At 47.4% G+C, this 20,945-nt stretch overlaps 1 protein-coding gene across 1 annotated transcript in view; it reads left to right on the top strand.

The window, feature by feature from the left end:
* Positions 1–20,945, top strand: part of UBE2K (ubiquitin conjugating enzyme E2 K) — a 73,021-nt gene that overhangs the window by 24,425 nt on the left and 27,651 nt on the right. The window contains exon 2 of the mRNA XM_063921156.1: positions 19,323–19,416. Within this exon, the coding sequence (XP_063777226.1) occupies positions 19,323–19,416 (94 nt within the window). The remainder of the gene's footprint in view (positions 1–19,322; positions 19,417–20,945) is intronic.

The raw sequence follows: 20,945 nt of genomic DNA, 5'->3' as shown, positions 1-20,945 counted from the left end.
GTTCCCTTTCCCGCCAGAGGATAGGTCACGTTGGGAGATACCCCCTAGGGTGGATAAAGCGCTCACACGTTTGTCTAAAAAGGTGGCACTACCGTCTCCGGATACGGCCGCCCTCAAGGTACCTGCTGATAGAAAGCAGGAGGCGATCCTGAAGTCTGTATATACACACTCAGGCATTATACTTAGACCAGCTATTGCGTCAGCATGGATGTGCAGTGCTGCCGCTGCGTGGTCAGATTCCCTGTCAGAAAATATTGACACCCTAGACAGGGACACTATTCTGCTAACCATAGAGCATATAAAAGACTCAGTCTTATACATGAGAGATGCACAGAGGGAGATCTGCCGGCTGGCATCTTAAATAAGTGCATTGTCCATTTCTGCTAGGAGAGGCTTATGGACTCGCCAGTGGACAGGAGATGCAGATTCAAAAAGGCACATGGAAGTTTTGCCTTATAAGGGTGAGGAGTTATTTGGGGATGGTCTCTCGGACCTAGTTTCCACAGCAACTGCTGGGAAGTCAACATTTTTACCCCATGTTCCCTCACAGCCTAAAAAGGCGCCGTTTTATCAGGTACAGTCCTTTCGGACTCAGAAAAACAGGCGTGGAAAAGGCGGGTCCTTTCTGTCCAGAGGCAGAGGTAGGGGAAAAAGGCTGCAACAAACAGCAGGTTCCCAGGAGCAAAAGTCCTCCCCCGCTTCTTCCAAGTCCGCCGCATGACGGTGGGGCTCCACAGGAGGAGCCAGGTACGGTGGGGGGCCGCCTCAAAAATTTCAGCGATCAGTGGGCTCGCTCACAGGTGGATCCCTGGATCCTGCAAATAGTATCTCAAGGGTACGAACTGGAATTCGAGGCGTCTCCACCCCACCGGTTCCTAAAATCTGCCTTGCCGATTACTCCTTCAGACAGGGAGGCTGTGCTAGCGGCAATTCACAAGCTGTATTCCCAGCAGGTGATAATCAAGGTGCCCCTACTTCAACAAGGACGGGGTTACTATTCCACACTGTTTGTGGTACCGAAACCGGACGGTTCGGTGAGACCCATTTTAAATTTGAAATCCTTGAACACATACATAAAAAAACCCAAGTTCAAGATGGAATCGCTCAGGGCGGTTATTGCAAGCCTGGACGATTGGGATTACGTGGTATCCCTGGACATCAAGGATGCTTACCTGCATGTCCCCATTTACTATCCTCACCAGGAGTACCTCAGATTTGTGGTACAGGATTGCCATTACCAATTCCAGACGCTGCCGTTTGGACTCTCCACGGCACCGAGGGTGTTTACCAAGGTAATGGCGGAAATGATGATACTCCTTCGAAGAAAGGGAGTTTTAATTATCCCGTACTTGGACGATCTCCTAATAAAGGCGAGGTCCAAGGAGCAGTTGTTGGTGGGAGTAGCACTATCTCAGGAGGTGCTACACCAGCACGGTTGGATTCTGAATATTCCAAAATCACAGCTGATTCCGACGACACGTCTACTGTTCCTGGGTATGATTCTGGATACAGTCCAGAAAAAAGTGTTTCTCCCGTAGGAGAAAGCCAAGGAGCTGTCATCTCTAGTCGGAGACCTCCTGAAACCAAAACAGGTATCGGTGCATCACTGCACGCGGGTCCTGGGAAAGATGGTGGCTTCTTACGAAGCAATTCCTTTCGGCAGGTTCCATGCCAGAATCTTTCAGTGGGACCTGTTGGACAAATGGTCCGGATCGCATCTTCAGATGCATCGCCTAATAACCCTGTCTCCAAGAACCAGGGTGTCTCTGCTGTGGTGGCTGCAGAGTGCTCATCTTCTAGAGGGCCGCAGATTCGGCATACAGGACTGGGTCCTGGTGACCACGGATGCCAGCCTTCGAGGCAGTCACACAGGGAAGAAACTTCCAAGGGCTGTGGTCGAGTCAGGAGACTTCCCTACACATAAATATTCTGGAACTAAGGGCCATTTACAATGCCCTAAGTCAGGCAAAATCCCTGCTTCTACACCAGCCGGTACTGATCCAGTCAGACAACATCACGGCAGTCGCCCATGTAAATCGACAGGGCGGCACAAGAAGCAGGATAGCAATGGCAGAAGCCACAAGGATTCTCCGATGGGCGGAAAATCATGTACTAGCACTGTCAGCAGTGTTCATTCCGGGAGTGGACAACTGGGAAGCAGACTTTCTCAGCAGGCACGACCTCCACCCGGGAGAGTGGGGACTTCATCCAGAAGTCTTCACGCTGATTGTAAATCGATGGGAACGGCCACAGGTGGACATGATGGCGTCCCGCCTAAACAAAAAACTAGAGAGATATTGCGCCAGGTCAAGGGACCCTCAGGCGATAGCTGTGGACGCTCTAGTGACACCGTGGGTGTACCAGTCGGTTTATGTGTTCCCTCCTCTGCCTCTCATACCAAGGGTACTGAGAATAATAAGAAAACGAGGAGTAAGAACAATACTCGTGGTTCCGGATTGGCCAAGACGAGCGTGGTACCCGGAACTTCAAGAGATGATCTCAGAGGACCCATGGCCTCTGCCGCTCAGACAGGACCTGCTGCAGCAGGGGCCCTGTCTGTTCCAAGACTTACCGCGGCTGCGTTTGACGGCATGGCGGTTGAACACCGGATCCTGAAGGAAAAGGGCATTCCGGAGGAAGTCATTCCTACGCTGATTAAAGCCAGGAAAGATGTAACTGCAAAGCATTATCACCGCATATGGCGGAAGTATGTTGCTTGGTGTGAGGCCAAAAAGGCCCCAACAGAGGAATTTCAACTAGGTCGATTTCTGCATTTCCTACAAGCAGGAGTGACTATGGGCCTGAAATTAGGCTCCATTAAGGTACAGATCTCGGCTCTGTCGATTTTTTTTCCAGAAAGAACTAGCTTCACTACCTGAAGTTCAGACGTTTGTGAAAGGAGTGCTGCATATTCAGCCCCCGTTTGTGCCTCCAGTGGCACCTTGGGATCTCAACGTGGTGTTGAGTTTCTTAAAATCACATTGGTTTGAGCCACTTAAAACCGTGGATCTAAAATATCTCACGTGGAAAGTGGTCATGTTATTGGCCTTGGCTTCAGCCAGGCGTGTGTCAGAATTGGCGGCTTTGTCATGTAAAAGCCCTTATCTGATTTTCCATATGGATAGGGCGGAATTGAGGACTCGTCCCCAGTTTCTCCCTAAGGTGGTATCAGCTTTTCACTTGAACCAACCTATTGTGGTGCCTGCGGCTACTAGGGACTTGGAGGATTCCAAGTTACTGGACGTAGTCAGGGCCTTGAAAATTTATGTTTCCAGGACGGCTAGAGTCAGGAAAACTGACTCGCTATTTATCCTGTATGCTCCCAACAAACTGGGTGCTCCTGCTTCTAAGCAGACTATTGCTCGCTGGATTTGTAGCACAATTCAGCTGGCGCATTCTGCGGCTGGACTGCCGCATCCTAAATCAGTAAAAGCCCATTCCACAAGGAAGGTGGGCTCATCTTGGGCGGCTGCCCGAGGGGTCTCGGCTTTACAACTTTGCCGAGCTGCTACTTGGTCAGGGGCAAACACGTTTGCAAAATTCTACAAATTTGATACCCTGGCTGAGGAGGACCTTGAGTTCTCTCATTCGATGCTGCAGAGTCATCCGCACTCTCCCGCCCGTTTGGGAGCTTTGGTATAATCCCCATGGTCCTTACGGAGTTCCCAGCATCCACTAGGACGTCAGAGAAAATAAGATTTTACTTACCGGTAAATCTATTTCTCGTAGTCCGTAGTGGATGCTGGGCGCCCATCCCAAGTGCGGATTGTCTGCAATACTTGTACATAGTTATTGTTAACTAAAGGGTTATTGTTGAGCCATCTGTTGAGAGGCTCAGTTGTTTTCATACTGTTAAACTGGGTATAGTATCACGAGTTATACGGTGTGATTGGTGTGGCTGGTATGAGTCTTACCCGGGATTCAAAATCCTTCCTTATTATGTCAGCTCGTCCGGGCACAGTGTCCTAACTGAGGCTTGGAGGAGGGTCATAGTGGGAGGAGCCAGTGCACACCAGGTAACCTAAAAGCTTTCTTTAGTCGTGCCCAGTCTCCTACGGAGCCGCTATTCCCCATGGTCCTTACGGAGTTCCCAGCATCCACTACGGACTACGAGAAATAGATTTACCGGTAAGTAAAATCTTATTTTTTTTTTTGTCATACAACTATTTTCCTGCTTCACTTCATTATGACTGCAAATTTAAGCCCAAAGTAAATTGATTTTTAAAAAGTATATTTTTTGGTGGGAAGGAATAAAATTTCAGAGCTGTAATATCTCTGGTGGAGGACCTGATAAAAAATTTCCAATTCACAGCATACACAGTACTTGTGAGGGGTAACTGTAAAAAAAAAAAAATTGGAGTTTGATATTCCATTTTTTAATATTCGCTTTTTTCTATGGACAAGAAATGTAACTTGAGATGTGCTGAAAATGTTTTTTATTCCAGCTTTCTATGGGGTCAATTCTATTCTCCGACAGTTGAATAGCGGCTATTCAATACAGCGACGAGTGACCCTCAATTGTCGGGAATTCTTCCCTCATTCCCGGGGAATGAGAGAAGAAACCCGACAAAAGTGCTGCCTCGCGGCCGGCGCGAGGCTGATTCTGTCGGGAATCAGCCTCGCGCCGGGGAGTTAAGTCGGAGAATGCCCGTTCTCCCGACAATTCAACCTGTTTAGTCGGCGAGAACGGGCCATCGCCGACTTAACTGGAGCTGAATTGAATAGCGTCGGGAGCTAATTCCCGGCGCTATTCAACTGTCGCTGAATAGAATTGACCCCTATGACTTTTCTGAGCTGACATACTGCATTTACCCCAAATGTCTGCAACAGTGAAAAATGTCATATGCCATGATTAAAAAAAAAAAAAAAAAAAAAAAAAAGGTTGACACCTTCATATGAAGGTAAATAAAAATAAAGTAATGCTGGTTTCTGACTACTAACTTAGTCATCACACACTCAAAATAAAATACAAATAAAAAATGGTCAAGCATCCTATTTAATTTAATTTTGGACCATTTGTCATGGATTTACCCTAGTGCCACAATGCTAGTTGCAGGTTTGCTGCATGCTGCAACAGCATTGCGCCCAGCACTTAAGTCATAAAATGCAATTTACTGCAACTAAACCCCAGACATTAGGCGTGGTAAACTGCAATGCAGGGGGCGATGTGAACAATTGCATAGCTGTAGGGACTAATTCCCGGAGCTATGCAACATCGCATTCAATTGAATTCCCCCCCCCATAATGAGATCTTGGGGATGGGATTCAAGTCTATACACAAAATGCATTTGTTTTATATACACCTTGCTTTTACATATTGCCTTAGAGGGGGGCGGGCACAGAGTTTGCTGCAGCCACGTGTAGGCGGGGCAGGCACAAAGTATGCTGCAGCCGCGTGTAGGAGAGGGGGGGGGGCGGGTACAAAGTATGCTGCAGGTAGGAGAGGGGGGGCGGGCACAGAGTGCTGCAGCAGCGGGTGGGATAGAGGGGGGGCGCGTACAGTGTAAACTGCGGCAGCTGCCTAGTTGTAGAGGAAGGGGGCTGATACTGCTGATGGGTGGGAGAGCGGACGGGGCGCACATAGTATGCTGCAGCCGCAGGGTTTAAGGAGGGGGGTGTGCACAGTGTACGCTTCTGTGGCTGCTGGGTGGGAGAGCGGGTCCCGGGGAAGCTGCAGCCGCCGGTTGGGTGAGCCGGGGGACACAATGTCAGCTGCACAGTGAGAGCTGCAGCTGCCGTATGGGCACCCATACAGCGTGCGTTGGACACACTTTTTGGGCGGGGGAGTGTGTTTGAGCGCCCAAACGCGAAGCCCTAAAAACCATTTGAATTGCGCCCATCAGGGATGCCTGAACTGGCGCGAATAATGCGCAAACAGTGGGCGCTGTCATTAGGCGCCCAAAAAATAACAATTGAATCGGTCCCTCTGAGTGTCTTCTTTATTGGGAGATATCCGAGGCTTGAATTGCGCACCGGAGCAAATTGGTGAAATGTGAGTGGCGGCTGAAAATGGAGATAGAAATATAGAGATATATTATAAATTTCAAGCTCCGGCACTCCACAGGTTCTATTTAAATGCTGCTCCCGGTGCCTTCCACATACCAGTCAAATGAACTACTGTACATGCAATATATAGTTCCAACGTCGGCACTCAGGATAGTAATGAAACTGATTTTGTTTTTTTATTTTGCTAAACCTATCTTGCCTATTTTTGTTATGTAAAGTTTTAAGCGCTTGAGTGTTAGTCGGGATTATCTAAATTCTTTTTTTTTTTATTGATGACCTAATTTGTAATGTGCATACAGCCATAATGACCAATCACATCTGTTTTTTACCTTGCAATTCTCTGGGTGATTGTTAATTGGTTGGTATGCGTTTCTCGTACACACAGGTCTTATTTTAAAGAGCTTAATTGGCTTTAACATTGACTTTCCACAAAATGAAGTGAATGGGTTTGGTTCTAGACTTGCTGACAACTGTTCATTTTGCTTCCGTTTTCATTTTGTGTGTATTTGAAGCATCTTGCATTTTAGATATAAGGGCCTTTATTTTTTCTTTTGTCATTTGTATTAATTATCGCCTTGATGCATGTTTGTTTGCATGTTTCATATAGTAATGTGTTTTCTAAAGTGGATAAAGCCGTTCAGCTTATGACAGTACATAGAATTTTTGTTGCTGATGCTATATATTATGTTTCTCTGACGTCCTAGTGGATGCTGGGGACTCTGTAAGGACCATGGGGAATAGACGGCTCCGCAGGAGACTGGGCACATCTAAAGAAAGATTTAGGTCTATCTGGTGTGCACTGGCTCCTCCCCCTATGACCCTCCTCCAAGCCTCAGTTAGATTTCTGTGCCCGGCCGAGCTGGATGCACACTAGGGGCTCTCCTGAGCTCCTAGAAAGAAAGTATAGTTTAGGTTTTTTATTTTACAGTGAGACCTGCTGGCAACAGGCTCACTGCAGCGAGGGACTAAGGGGAGAAGAAGCGAACCTACCTAAGTGGTGGTAGCTTGGGCTTCTTAGGCTACTGGACACCATTAGCTCCAGAGGGATCGCACACAGAGCCAGAAGCAAGAAGGTCCGGAAAATCGGCGGCTGAAGACTTCTGTCTTCTCCAAGGTAGCGCACAGCACTGCAGCTGTGCGCCATTGCTCCTCATGCACACCACACACTTCGGTCACTGATGGGTTCAGGGCGCTTGGGGGGGGGGGCGCCCTGAGCAGCAATATTAACACCTTGGCTGGCAAAACTGACACCATATATAGCCCCAGAGGCTATATAGGTGTAAATTACCCCTGCCAGAATAGCACAAAAAGCGGGAGAAAGCCTGCCGAAAAAGGGGCGGAGCCATCTCCCTCAGCACACTGGCGCCATTTTCCCTCACAGCTCCGCTGAAGGGATCGCTCCCTGGCTCTCCCCTGCAGTCCTGCACTACAGAAAGGGTAAAAAAGAGAGGGGGGGCACAAAATTATATATATATATATATATATATATATATATATATATATATATATATATATATATATATATATATATATATATATATATATATATATATATATATATATAATGTGCAGCTATAAGGGAAAACACTCTTTATAGGTGATATCCCTGTGGTATATAGCGCTCTGGTGTGTGCTGGCATACTCTCCCTCTGTCTCCCCAAAGGGCTTTGTGGGGTCCTGTCCTCTGTCAGAGCATTCCCTGTGTGTGTGCTGTGCGTCGGTACCGCTGTGTCGACATGTATGATGAGGAAAATGATGTGGAGGCAGAGCAAATGCCTGTAAATGTGTTGTCACCCCCTGAGGGGTCGACAACTGTGTGGATGGACTTATGGAAGGAATTACGTGACAGTGTCAGCTCCTTACATAAAAGGTTTGACGACATAGGACAGCCGGCTACTCAGCTTGTGACTGTTCCAGCGTCTCAAATGTCATCAGGGGCTTTAAAACGCCCGCTACCTCAGATGGCAGACACAGATGTCGACACGGATACCGACTCCAGTGTCGACGACGATGAGACTAGTGTACCCTCCAATAGGTCCACCCGTTACATGATTGAGGCAATGAAAAATGTATTACACATTTCTCTGACGTCCTAGTGGATGCTGGGAACTCCGTAAGGACCATGGGGAATAGCGGGCTCCGAAGGAGGCTGGGCACTCTAGAAAGATCTTAGACTACCTGGTGTGCACTGGCTCCTCCCACTATGACCCTCCTCCAAGCCTCAGTTAGATTTCGTGCCCGGCCGAGGTTGGATGCACACTAGGGGCTCTCCTGAGCTCTTAGAAAGTTATAGTCTTAGAATTTGTTATTTTCAGTGAGACCTGCTGGCAACAGGCTCACTGCAGCGAGGGACTAAGGGGAGAAGAAGCGAACTCGCCTGCTTGCAGCCGGATTGGGCTTCTTAGGCTACTGGACACCATTAGCTCCAGAGGGATCGACCGCAGGCCCAGCCTTGATGTTCGGTCCCGGAGCCGCGCCGCCGTCCCCCTTACAGAGCCAGAAGCAAGAAGATGGTCCGGAAAATCGGCGGCATGAAGACATCCTATCTTCACCAAGGTAGCGCACAGCACTGCAGCTGTGCGCCATTGCACCTCATACACACTTCACACTCCGGTCACTGAGGGTGCAGGGCGCTGGGGGGGGGCGCCCTGAGGCAGCAATAAAAACACCTTGGCTGGCTAAAATACCTCAATATATAGCCCCTGGGGCTATATATGAGGTAAATACCCCTGCCAGAATCCCATAAAAAGCGGGAGAATACGCCGCGAAAAAGGGGCGGAGCCTATCTCCTCAGCTCACTGGCGCCATTTTTCCCTCACAGCTCGGCTGGAAGGAAGCTCCCTGGCTCTTCCCTGCAATTCTACAGTACAGTAAGAGGGAAAAGAGAGGGGGGGCATTAAAATTGGCACTGTATACAGTATATTATATTGAAAAGCAGCTATTAGGGACATAACTCAGTTAGTCCCTGTATGTATGTATATATATATATATATATATATATATATATATATATATATATATATTATATATATAGCGCTCTGGTGTGTGCTGGCATACTCTTACTCTGTCCCCCCAAAGGGCTTTTGTGGGTCCTGTCCTCTGTTGGAGCATTCCCTGCGTGTGTGGAGTGTGTCGGTACGGCTGTGTCGACATGTTTGAGGAGGATAATGATGTGGAGGGGGAGCAGATGCCTTTAGCAGGGATGTCACCCCCTGGGGGTCAGACACCTGAGTGGATGGTATTATGGCAGGAAATGAGTGCACGTATAGACTCCTTACATAAAAAATTTGACGACCTGCCGACTGTGGGACAGCCGAGTCTTCAGCTCGTGCCTGTCCAGGTGTCTCAAAAGTCATCAGGGGCTCTGAAACGCCCGCTATCTCAGGTGGCACAAGTAGATGTCGACACGGATACTGACACCAGTGTCGACGACGATGAGTCAAATTTAATGCCCGTTAAGGCCATTCACTGCATGATTGAGGCAATGAAAGAGGTGTTAAATATTTCTGATTTACATCCAGGTACCACAAAAAAGGGTATTATGTTTGGGGAGAAAAAACTACCTGTAGTTTTTCCCCCGTCAGATGAATTAAATGAAGTGTGTGAAGAAGCGTGGGCTTCCCCTGATAAGAAATTGGTAATTCCTAAGAAGCTACTAATGGCGTTCCCTTTCCCGCCAGAGGATAGGTTACGTTGGGCAACACCACCGAAGGTGGATAAAGCGCTCACACGTTTGTCTAAAAAGGTGGCACTACCGTCCCAGGATACGGCCGCCCTTAAGGAACCTGTTGATAGAAAGCAGGAGGCGATCCTGAAGTCTGTATATACACACTCAGGCATTATACTCAGACCAGCTATTGCGTCAGCATGGATGTGCAGTGCTGCCGCTGCGTGGTCAGATAAACTGTCAGAAGATATTGACACGTTAGACAGAGACACGATCCTGCTAACAATTGACTATATCAAAGACTCAGTCTTATACATGAGAGATGCACAGAGGGAAATCTGCCGGCTGGCATCTAAAGTAAGTGCATTATCCATCTCTGCTAGGAGATGCTTATGGACTCGCCAGTGGACTGGAGATGCAGATTCCAAAAGGCACATGGAAGTTTTGCCTTATAAGGGGGAGGAATTATTTGGGGATGGTCTCTCCGACCTAGTTTCCACAGCAACGTCTGGGAAGTCAGCATTTTTACCCCATGTCCCCTCACAGCCTAAGAAGGCGCCATTTTATCAGGTTCAGTCCTTTCGGTCCCAGAAAAATAAGCGGGGAAAAGGAGGGTCTTTTCTGTCAAGAGGCAGAGGGAAAAGGCTGCAGCAAACAGCAGGTTCCCAGGAACAAAAGTCCTCCCCCGCTTCCTCTTCCAAGTCCGCCGCATGACAGTGGGGCTTCACAGGCGGAGCCAGGTACGGTGGGGGCCCGCCTCAGGAATTTCAGCAATCAGTGGGCTCGCTCACAGGTGGATCCCTGGATCCTTCAAATAGTATCTCAGGGATACAGGCTGGAATTCGAGGCGACTCCACCCCGCCGTTTCCTAAAATCCGCCTTGCCGATTGCTCCCTCAGACAGGGAGGCGGTGCTAGCAGCGATTCACAAGCTGTATTCCCAGCAGGTGATAATCAAGGTACCCCTACTTCAACAAGGCCGGGGTTACTATTCCACACTATTTGTGGTGCCGAAACCGGACGGTTCGGTAAGACCCATTTTAAATTTGAAATCCTTGAACACATACATAAAAAAATTCAAGTTCAAGATGGAATCGCTCAGGGCGGTTATTGCAAGCCTGGACGAGGGGGATTACATGGTATCCCTGGACATCAAGGATGCTTACCTGCATGTCCCCATTTACAATTCTCACCAGGAGTACCTCAGATTTGTGGTACAGGATTGCCATTACCAATTCCAGACGCTGCCGTTTGGACTCTCCACGGCACCGAGGGTATTTACCAAGGTTATGGCGGAAATGATGATACTCCTTCGAAAAAAGGGAGTTTTAATTATCTCATACTTGGACGATCTCCTAATAAAGGCACGATCCAAGGAACAGTTGTTAGTGGGAGTAGCACTATCTCAGGAAGTGCTGAGCCAGCACGGTTGGATTCTGAATATCCCAAAGTCACAGCTGGTCCCCACGACACGTCTAATGTTCCTGGGAATGATTCTGGACACGGCCCAGAAAAAAGTGTTTCTCCCGGAGGAGAAAGCCAGTGAGTTGTCTTCTCTAGTCAGAGACCTCCTAAAACCAAAACAGGTATCGGTGCATCACTGCACGCGAGTCCTGGGAAAGATGGTAGCTTCTTACGAAGCAATTCCATTCGGCAGGTTCCATGCCAGAATTTTTCAGTGGGACCTGTTGGACAAGTGGTCCGGATCGCATCTTCAGATGCATCGTTTAATAACCCTGTCTCCACGAACCAGGGTGTCTTCTGTGGTGGCTGCACAGTGCTCATCTTCTGGAGGGCCGCAGATTCGGCATACAGGACTGGGTCCTGGTGACCACGGATGCCAGCCTACGAGGCTGGGGGGCAGTCACAAAGGGAAGAAATTTCCAAGGACTATGGTCAAGTCAGGAGACTGCCCTTCACATAAATATTCTGGAACTAAGGGCCATTTACAATGCCCTAAGTCAAGCAAAATCCCTGCTCCTACACCAGCCGGTGCTGATCCAGTCAGACAACATCACGGCAGTCGCCCATGTGAATCGACAGGGCGGCACAAGAAGCAGGACGGCGATGGCAGAAGCCACAAAAATTCTCCGATGGGCGGAGAATCATGTACTAGCACTGTCAGCAGTGTTCATCCCGGGAGTGGACAACTGGGAAGCAGACTTTCTCAGCAGGCACGACCTCCACCCGGGAGAGTGGGGACTTCATCCAGAAGTCTTCCAAATGATTGTAAATCAATGGGGTCGTCCACAGGTGGACATGATGGCGTCCCGCCTAAACAAAAAACTAGAGAAGTATTGCGCCAGGTCAAGAGACCCTCAGGCGATAGCTGTGGACGCTCTAGTGACACCGTGGGTGTACCGGTCAGTTTATGTGTTCCCTCCTCTACCTCTCATACCAAAGGTATTGAGAATAATAAGAAAGCGAGGAGTAAACACAATTCTCGTGGTTCCGGATTGGCCGAGAAGAGCGTGGTACCCGGAACTTCAAGAGATGATCTCAGAGGACCCGTGGTCTCTGCCGCTCAGACAGGACCTGCTGCAGCAGGGCCCCTGTCTGTTCCAAGACTTACCGCGGCTGCGTTTGACGGCATGGCGGTTGAACGCCGGATCCTGAAGGAAAAGGGCATTCCGGAGGAAGTCATTCCTACGCTTATTAAAGCCAGGAAAGATGTTACGGCAAAGCATTATCACCGCATATGGCGGAAATATGTTGCATGGTGCGAGGCCAAAAAGGCCCCAACAGAGGAATTTCAACTAGGTCGATTTCTGCATTTCCTGCAAGCAGAAGTGAATATGGGCCTAAAACTGGGCTCCATTAAGGTACAGATCTCGGCTCTGTCAATTTTCTTTCAAAAAGAACTAGCTTCAGTACCTGAAGTTCAGACATTTGTGAAAGGAGTGCTGCATATTCAGCCCCCATTTGTGCCTCCTGTGGCACCTTGGGATCTCAACGTGATGTTGAGTTTCTTAAAATCACATTGGTTTGAGCCGCTAAAAACCGTGGATCTGAAATATCTCACGTGGAAAGTGGTCATGTTATTGGCCTTGGCTTCAGCCAGGCGAGTGTCAGAGTTGGCGGCTTTATCATGTAAAAGCCCTTATCTGATTTTCCATATGGATAGGGCAGAATTGAGGACTCGTCCCCAGTTTCTCCCTAAGGTGGTGTCAGCGTTTCACCTGAACCAGCCTATTGTGGTGCCTGCGGCTACTAAGGATTTGGAGGACTCCAAGTTGCTAGACGTTGTCAGGGCCCTGAAAATATGTTTCCAGGACGGCTGGAGTCAGAAAATCTGACTCGCTGTTTATCCTGTATGCACCCAACAAGCTGGGTGCTCCTGCTTCTAAGCAGACTATTGCTCGTTGGATTTGTAGTACAATTCAGCTTGCACATACTGTGGCAGGCCTGCCACAGCCAAAATCTGTAAAAGCCCATTCCACAAGGAAGGTGGGCTCATCTTGGGCGGCTGCCCGAGGGGTCTCGGCTTTACAACTTTGCCGAGCTGCTACTTGGTCAGGGGCAAACACGTTTGCAAAATTCTATAAATTTGATACCCTGGCTGAGGAGGACCTGGAGTTCTCTCATTCGGTGCTGCAGAGTCATCCGCACTCTCCCGCCCGTTTGGGAGCTTTGGTATAATCCCCATGGTCCTTACGGAGTTCCCAGCATCCACTAGGACGTCAGAGAAAATAAGAATTTACTCACCGGTAATTCTATTTCTCGTAGTCCGTAGTGGATGCTGGGCGCCCATCCCAAGTGCGGTTTATCTGCAATACTTGTACATAGTTATTGTTAACTAAATCGGGTTATTGTTGAGCCATCTGTTGAGAGGCTCTATTGTTTCATACTGTTAACTGTGTTTCATATCACGAGTTGTACGGTGTGATTGGTGTGGCTGGTATGAGTCTTACCCGGGATTCAAAATCCTTCCTTATTGTGTACGCTCGTCCGGGCACAGTACCTAACTGAGGCTTGGAGGAGGGTCATAGTGGGAGGAGCCAGTGCACACCAGGTAGTCTAAGATCTTTCTAGAGTGCCCAGCCTCCTTCGGAGCCCGCTATTCCCCATGGTCCTTACGGAGTTCCCAGCATCCACTACGGACTACGAGAAATAGAATTACCGGTGAGTAAATTCTTATTTTCTGATAGTACCCCAGGTACCACAAAAAAGGGTATTATGTTCGGTGAGAAAAAACTAGCAGTAGTTTTTCCTGCATCTGAGGAATTAAATGAGGTGTGTGAGGAAGCCTGGACTTCCCCCGATAAGAAATTGATAATTTCTAAACGGTTATTGGCAGCGTACCCTTTCCTGCCAGAGGATAGGTCACGTTGGGAAACATCCCCTAGGGTAGATAAAGCGCTTACACGTTTATCAAAACAGGTGGCACTACCGTCTCCGGAAACGGCCGCCCTAAAGGATCCTGCTGATAGAAAGCAGGAGGCTACCCTAAAAGCTATATATGCACACACAGGCATTATATTGCGACCAGCGATTGCATCAGCATGGATGTGCAGTGCTGCGTGGTCAGATTCCCTGTCGGATAATATTGATACTTTGGATAGGGACACTATTTTGCTGACAGTAGAGCATATAAAAGACGCTGTCTTATACATGCGTGATGCACAGAGGGATATTTGCCGGCTGGCATCAAAAACAAGCGCAATGTCCATTGCCGCCAGAAGGGGGTTATGGACTCGGCAGTGGTTAGGTGATGCCGATTCAAAAAGGCACATGGAAGTTTTGCCTTTATAAGGGGGCTGGGAAATCAACATTTTTGCCACAGGCTACCCCACAGCAAAAGAAGGCACCGTATTATCAAGTACAGTCCTTTCGGCCCCATAAACACAAGAGGGCTCGAGGCGCATCCTTTCTGCCGAGAGGCAAAGGTAGAGGAAAAAAGCTGCAACATACAGCCAGTTCCCAAGAGCAAAAGTCCTCCCCCGCGTCCGGTAAGTCCACAGCATGACGCTGGGGCGTCACAGGCGGATCCGGGCACGGTGGGGGCCCGTCTCAGAAATTTCAGCACACAGTGGGCTCTCTCACAGGTGGATCCCTGGACCCTTCAAGTAGTATCTCAGGGGTACAGGCTGGAATTCGAGACGTCGTCCCCCCCCCCCCCCCCCCCCCCCCCCCCCGCCGTTTTCTAAAATCTGCCACTGCCAGGGAGGCAGTGTTGGTGGCTATCCAAAAACTTTATTCACAGCAAGTGATTGTCAGGGTACCCCTCCTTCAGCAAGGGAAGGGTTACTATTCCACAATGTTTGTGGTACCGAAACCGGACTGTTCGGTGAGACCCATCTTAAATGTAAAATCCTTGAACACTTATATCAAAAGGTTCAAGTTCAAGATGGAATCGCTCAGGGCGGTTATTGCGAGCCTGGACGAGGGGGATTACATGGTCTCCCTGGACATCAAGGATGCGTACCTGCATGTCCCCATTTACCCTCCTCACCAGGAGTACCTCAGATTTGTGGTACAGGGCTGTCGCTATCTGTTCCAGACGCTGCCGTTTGGGTTATCCACGGCACCGAGGGTCTTTACCAAGGTAATGGCCGAAATGATGATACTCCTTCGCAAGAAGGGAATTTTAATTATCTCGTACTTGGACGATCTCCTGATAAAGGCGAGGTCCAAGGAACAGTTGGTAGTGGGGGTAGCACTTTCTCGGGAAGTGCTACAACAGCACGGCTGGATTCTCAATATTCCAAAGTCACAGCTGGTCCTGACGACACGTCTTCTGTTCCTGGGAATGATTCTGGACACAGACCAGAAAAAAAGTGTTTCTTCCAGTGGAAAAAGCCGAGGAGTTGTCATCTCTAGTCAGAGACCTCCTAAAACCGGGACATGTGTCGGTACATCAATGCACACGAGTCCTGGGAAAAATGGTAGCTTCGTACGAAGCAATTCCATTCGGAAGGTTCCACGCAAGGACTTTCCAGTGGGACCTGTTGGACAAATGGTCCGGGTACCATCTCCAGATGCAACAGCGGATAACCCTGTCGGCAAGGACCAGGGTGTCGCTGCTGTGGTGGCTGCAGAGGGCTCATCTACTAGAGGGCCACAGATTCGGAATACAGGACTGGGTCCTGGTGACCACGGATGCCAGCCTTCGGGGCTGGGGCGCAGTCACACAGGGAAGGAAATTTCCAAGGACTGTGGTCAAATCAGGAGATTTCGCTTCACATAAATATTCTAGAGCTAAGGGCCATTTACAATGCCCTAAGCCAAGCAAGGCCCCTGCTTCAGAACCAGCCGGTACTGATCCAATCAGACAACATCACGGCGGTCGCCCATGTAAACAGACAGGGCGGCACAAGAAGCAGGAGGGCAATGGCAGAAGCCACAGATATTGCGCCAGGTCAAGGGACCCTCAGGCGATTGCTGTGGACTCTCTGGTAGCACCGTGGGTGTACCAGTCGGTTTATGTGTTTCCTCCTCTGCCTCTCATTCCCAAGGTACTGAGAATAATACGAAGGCGAGGAGTGAAAACTATACTCGTGGTTCCGGATTGGCCAAGAAGAGCTTGGTACCCGGAACTTCAAGAGATGCTTTCAGAGGACCCTTGGCCTCTGCCGCTCAGACAGGACCTGCTGCAGCAGGGGCCCTGTCTGTTCCAAGACTTACCGCGGCTACGTTTGACGGCATGGCGGTTGAACACCGGATCCTGAAGGAAAAGGGCATTCCGGAGGAAGTCATCCCTACCCTGATCAAAGCCAGGAAGGATGTCACCGCAAAACATTATCACCGCATTTGGTGGAAATATGTTGCTTGGTGTGAGGCCAGGAAGGCCCCAACGGAGGAATTTCAACTGGGTCGATTCCTGCATTTCCTGCAAGCAGGGGTGACGTTGGGCCACAAATTGGGGTCCATTAAGGTCCAGATTTCGGCCCTGTCGATTTTCTTCCATAAAGAACTGGCTTCACTGCCTGAAGTTCAGACTTTTGTCAAAGGAGTTCTGCGTATTCAGCCTCCTTTTGTGCCCCCAGTGGCACCTTGGGATCTCAATGTGGTTTTGGAGTTCTTGAAAGCATATTGGTTTGAACCACTTAAGACTGTGGATTTGAAATATCTCACGTGGAAAGTGGTCATGCTGTTGGCCCTGGCTTCGGCCAGGCGTGTGTCAGAATTGGCGGCTTTGTCCTATAAAAGCCCTTATCTGATTTTCCATATGGATAGGGCAGAGTTGAGGACTCGACCTCAGTTTCTCCCGAAGGTGGTATCAGCGTTTCACTTGAACCAGCCTATTGTGGTGCCCTCGGCTACTAGGAACTTGGAGGATTCCAAGTTACTGGACGTAGTCAGGGCCCTGAAAATTTATGTTTCCAGGACGGCTAGAGTCGGGAAAACTGACTCGCTGTTTATCCTGTATGCACCCAACAAACTGGGTGCTCCTGCTTCTAAGCAGACTATCGCACGCTGGATTTGTAGCACTATTCAGCTGGCGCATTCTGCGGTGGGACTACCGCAGCCTAAATCTGTAAAAGCCCATTCCACAAGGAAGGTGGGCTCATCTTGGGCGGCTGCCCGAGGGGTCTCGGCTTTACAACTTTGCCGAGCTGCTACTTGGTAAGGGGCAAACACGTTTGCAAAATTCTACAAATTTGATACCCTGGCTGAGGAGGACCTGGAGTTCTCTCATTCGGTGTTGCAGAGTCATCCGCACTCTCCCGCCCGTTTTGGAGCTTTGGTATAATCCCCATGGTCCTTACGGAGTCCCCAGCATCCACTAGGACGTCAGAGAAAATAAGAATTTACTCACCGGTAATTCTATTTCTCGTAGTCCGTAGTGGATGCTGGGCGCCCATCCCAAGTGCGGATTGTCTGCAATACTTGTAAATAGTTATTGTTACACAAATCGGGTTGTTATTGCGAGCCATCTGTTCAGAGGCTCCGTTGTTATCATACTGTTAACCGGGGTTCCTATCACGAGTTATACGGTGTGATTGGTGTGGCTGGTATGAGTCTTACCCGGGATTCAAAATCCTTCCTTATTGTGTCAGCTATTCCGGGCACAGTGTCCTAACTGAGGCTTGGAGGAGGGTCATAGGGGGAGGAGCCAGTGCACACCAGATAGACCTAAATCTTTCTTTAGATGTGCTCAGTCTCCTGCGGAGCCGTCTATTCCCCATGGTCCTTACGGAGTCCCCAGCATCCACTACGGACTACGAGAAATAGAATTACCGGTGAGTAAATTCTTATTTTTTGTCTTATTGCTTCTTTATAAAATATGTAGTGATTGTTAGTTTGAGAGAATGGGTTTATGTGGCAGAATCACAACCTGTTTTTCCCACAGTCAGCAAGTTGTCTTTAGGTTGCTGTTTTGTGAGTAAAACGTTCCAGAATGGCTGAACAATTTACTCTTCATTGTATTGGTTTTTAAAAGCCTTTTAGAATAGTTTTTATCCAAAAACTAGAAAGTGACACATTTGCTGCCTTGTGTGTGCGCGTTTGTTTAAAGCAAAAGTGTGATGAGTTTTTGGTATGTTGTTGAATATAAACATTAAATGGAGAACTCTAGCACAAAAAAAATGTCAAATTATATTGCCTTATAATAGTATGGTTAAATCTTATGTAATACTTTCTCTTTTGCATTACAAAAATAATAATCAGTGATGGTTATTCAGTTGCTTTGTGGGCACCCACCAGAGCTATTGAACTGTTCATGCACTGTGGGCTGCCCATTGGTACCGGGTTTGGTAGTGTAAACCGACTAAACCCAGCTAAAGTCCTGGTTTGAGCGCCCAAACCACTGTGTATTTGCACATTTCGCCTCACATCTCACAGTTGTTAGTGACATGCCGTTGTTCTCAGTTCATAAGAGATTTTGCTCATTTTTTCTAAAGAATGGCTGAAATTCTATTTTCATGTCATGCCTTAAAATCAAAACAAATAGTTTTTAGGTAAATGAATGCACTTATACTGCGTAGAACCACTGATCGACTGTCACAAATAATAATAGAAATGTATAATTTATATTACATATGAAGGAGTGAGAATACTGCCTTATGCTGGGAGTGTCCATTTACATAGGAGGTAGGATGGATCATGCGTGTGACCGTGTTAGTCTGTCAGGACCCTAGTGATACTGTTCCACAGAACCTTTTTTTTCCCCCCTCATACAAGTGTACACTATTTTGATGGCTATGTAATAGGCAGGTTACTGTCTACTCTAGTAAATTTTACTACTGGGGGGGAATTCAAATGTGTTTTCATGCCCTTTGGTACCTGACCTCCCGTCTAAAGTGACTAAGTGATACTCAATTGTTTGTGCCTGCGGACACGAGTAAATGGGTGCCTTTTACTTATAGTGCATGTCGCTACCAATTGGACCAGGTTTAGACTCGTAAAGCGGCTGTATTCGTCTAAAGTACTCATCGTGCTGCATTTGGGCACCCAAAAGCCATATTTCTGGCAGATTTCTGCTCGGTGCCTAAGGCGGACGCGAGCACTAATAATGGGTACCGTCGGCACTTGCGCCCATTGGCAGATACAATTGATGGACTACCCTTGGTTGTGCATGTATTACACCTGGATACGCTTTCAATATTTTGTCCTTGTTGACAATGTTTAAAAGATGCAAACGTAAAGTTAGTTGTGTTTTGAGGTTTATTAAAGTCTGAATCTATATTTTCTGTTTCTTCCTTTTACAGACTAGCAAAAACCAAATCAAAGTAGACCTAGTAGATGAAAACTTCTCCGAGCTGAGAGGTGAAATTGCTGGTCCACCGGACACACCGTATGAAGGTAGGAATCCCTGATTGCATGGAAGGTTATGATGGGGGGTTGCACATGCTAATGGTGGTCTTTGAAATCTTTCTGTAACATATCTGTGACTATGTGAAGGAAATAGTTTGTTAAATTAGAATTAATTTGTTTTCCCTTCTAAGTCAAGATCAGTCATACAGTCAGTTTGCACCAGCTGAGCATACCCTTTACAGGCAGTTATAGTATTGCAGGTGTCTACTGTGTGTGCGTTTACTGTACAGTAGCAGCTTAAAAACTCAGAGGAGAAAATAATTGTCCTTGGCACAGATGTATCCCCCAAAAAGATTACTCAAAAAAGGGCATATATTTTTAGTCTAAATATGTATAGTTCTAAACCTGTGTTAAAGTTTTAATTAATAAAACTAACATATACATCTATCATAATAACTTCTATTTATTAACTAAAGTTACCATATTAAAAAAAAAAAAATCACGTGCAAATAAGTGTGAACCATATACAGGTTGAGTATCCCATATCCAAATATACAGAAATACGGAATTTTTTGAGTGAGAGTAAGATAGTGAAACCTTTGTTTTCTGATGACTCAATGTACACAAACTTTGTTTAATACACAAGTATTAACAAAAATTTAATTAAATGACCAGGCTGTGTATAAGCTGTATATGGAACATAAATTAATTCTGTGCTTAGACTTAGGTCCTATCGCCATGATATCTCATTATGGCATGCAATTATTCCAAAATACGGAAAAATCCGATATCCAAAATACACCTGGTCCCAAGCATTTTGGATATGGGATACTCAACCTGTATTCCTTCAGTACAGTAGCTTCAATTTAGTGCATTCAGAGTAGATAGGGCTAATTATCTGCATATGCTTATGGAACAGAGATGTCCCTTGTATAAAGATGTATTCTTTTATGCTGTTTCAGTTGTACCAAATATCTCCTCTCGGTGTGCCAGGTTCCAGGTGACTCTGCTGCTCTGAGCGTCTTTTTCACTTGAAATATGCTTCTTATTACTGACCTGCACATAGGCATGGGTTATAGAGCGCATTATAACGGGGGTGATAAATGAAGGAACACATGCTGTTTTATACACATTTGTGTTGTGAAAGTGGTATTATAAATGAGACTGTATGAGAGCTAGCTCTGTATTTATCCTGTTATAAAACAATACACAGTTAAATCTGTTCCATGGAAGGATCAACCAGCTATTAGTTGTGTGTTTTCTAGGATATTTAATGTAGGGATCCAAGTATGTAATGTGGCAAGCATCACACTGCCTGGCTTATTTGGCTGTTTGTGTTATTCCCATGCCTTATACTTCATCATTTGTCTGTCTCCACCCCTCCTGGCTGCCTTATCACACGTGGTAGCCATTGGATGTCGAAAAGTTTTACATACTCTCTGTGAGGCCTAATTCTCAAGTTTCCATATTCCAGAATACAGTTGTTCCCGTTTGTAAGTTACTCAGTGATATTCTTATACAGTTGTAGCCTATATTAACAATGTCCCTATATTAGCATAAGATGTGCTGTCTGAATT

The sequence above is a fragment of the Pseudophryne corroboree genome, chromosome 1, assembly GCF_028390025.1.
Source record: "Pseudophryne corroboree isolate aPseCor3 chromosome 1, aPseCor3.hap2, whole genome shotgun sequence".
In the NCBI taxonomy this organism is placed as follows: domain Eukaryota; kingdom Metazoa; phylum Chordata; class Amphibia; order Anura; family Myobatrachidae; genus Pseudophryne; species Pseudophryne corroboree.
Note: the sequence above shows the minus strand (reverse complement) of the source record. Positions and strands in the feature narration are given on the sequence as shown.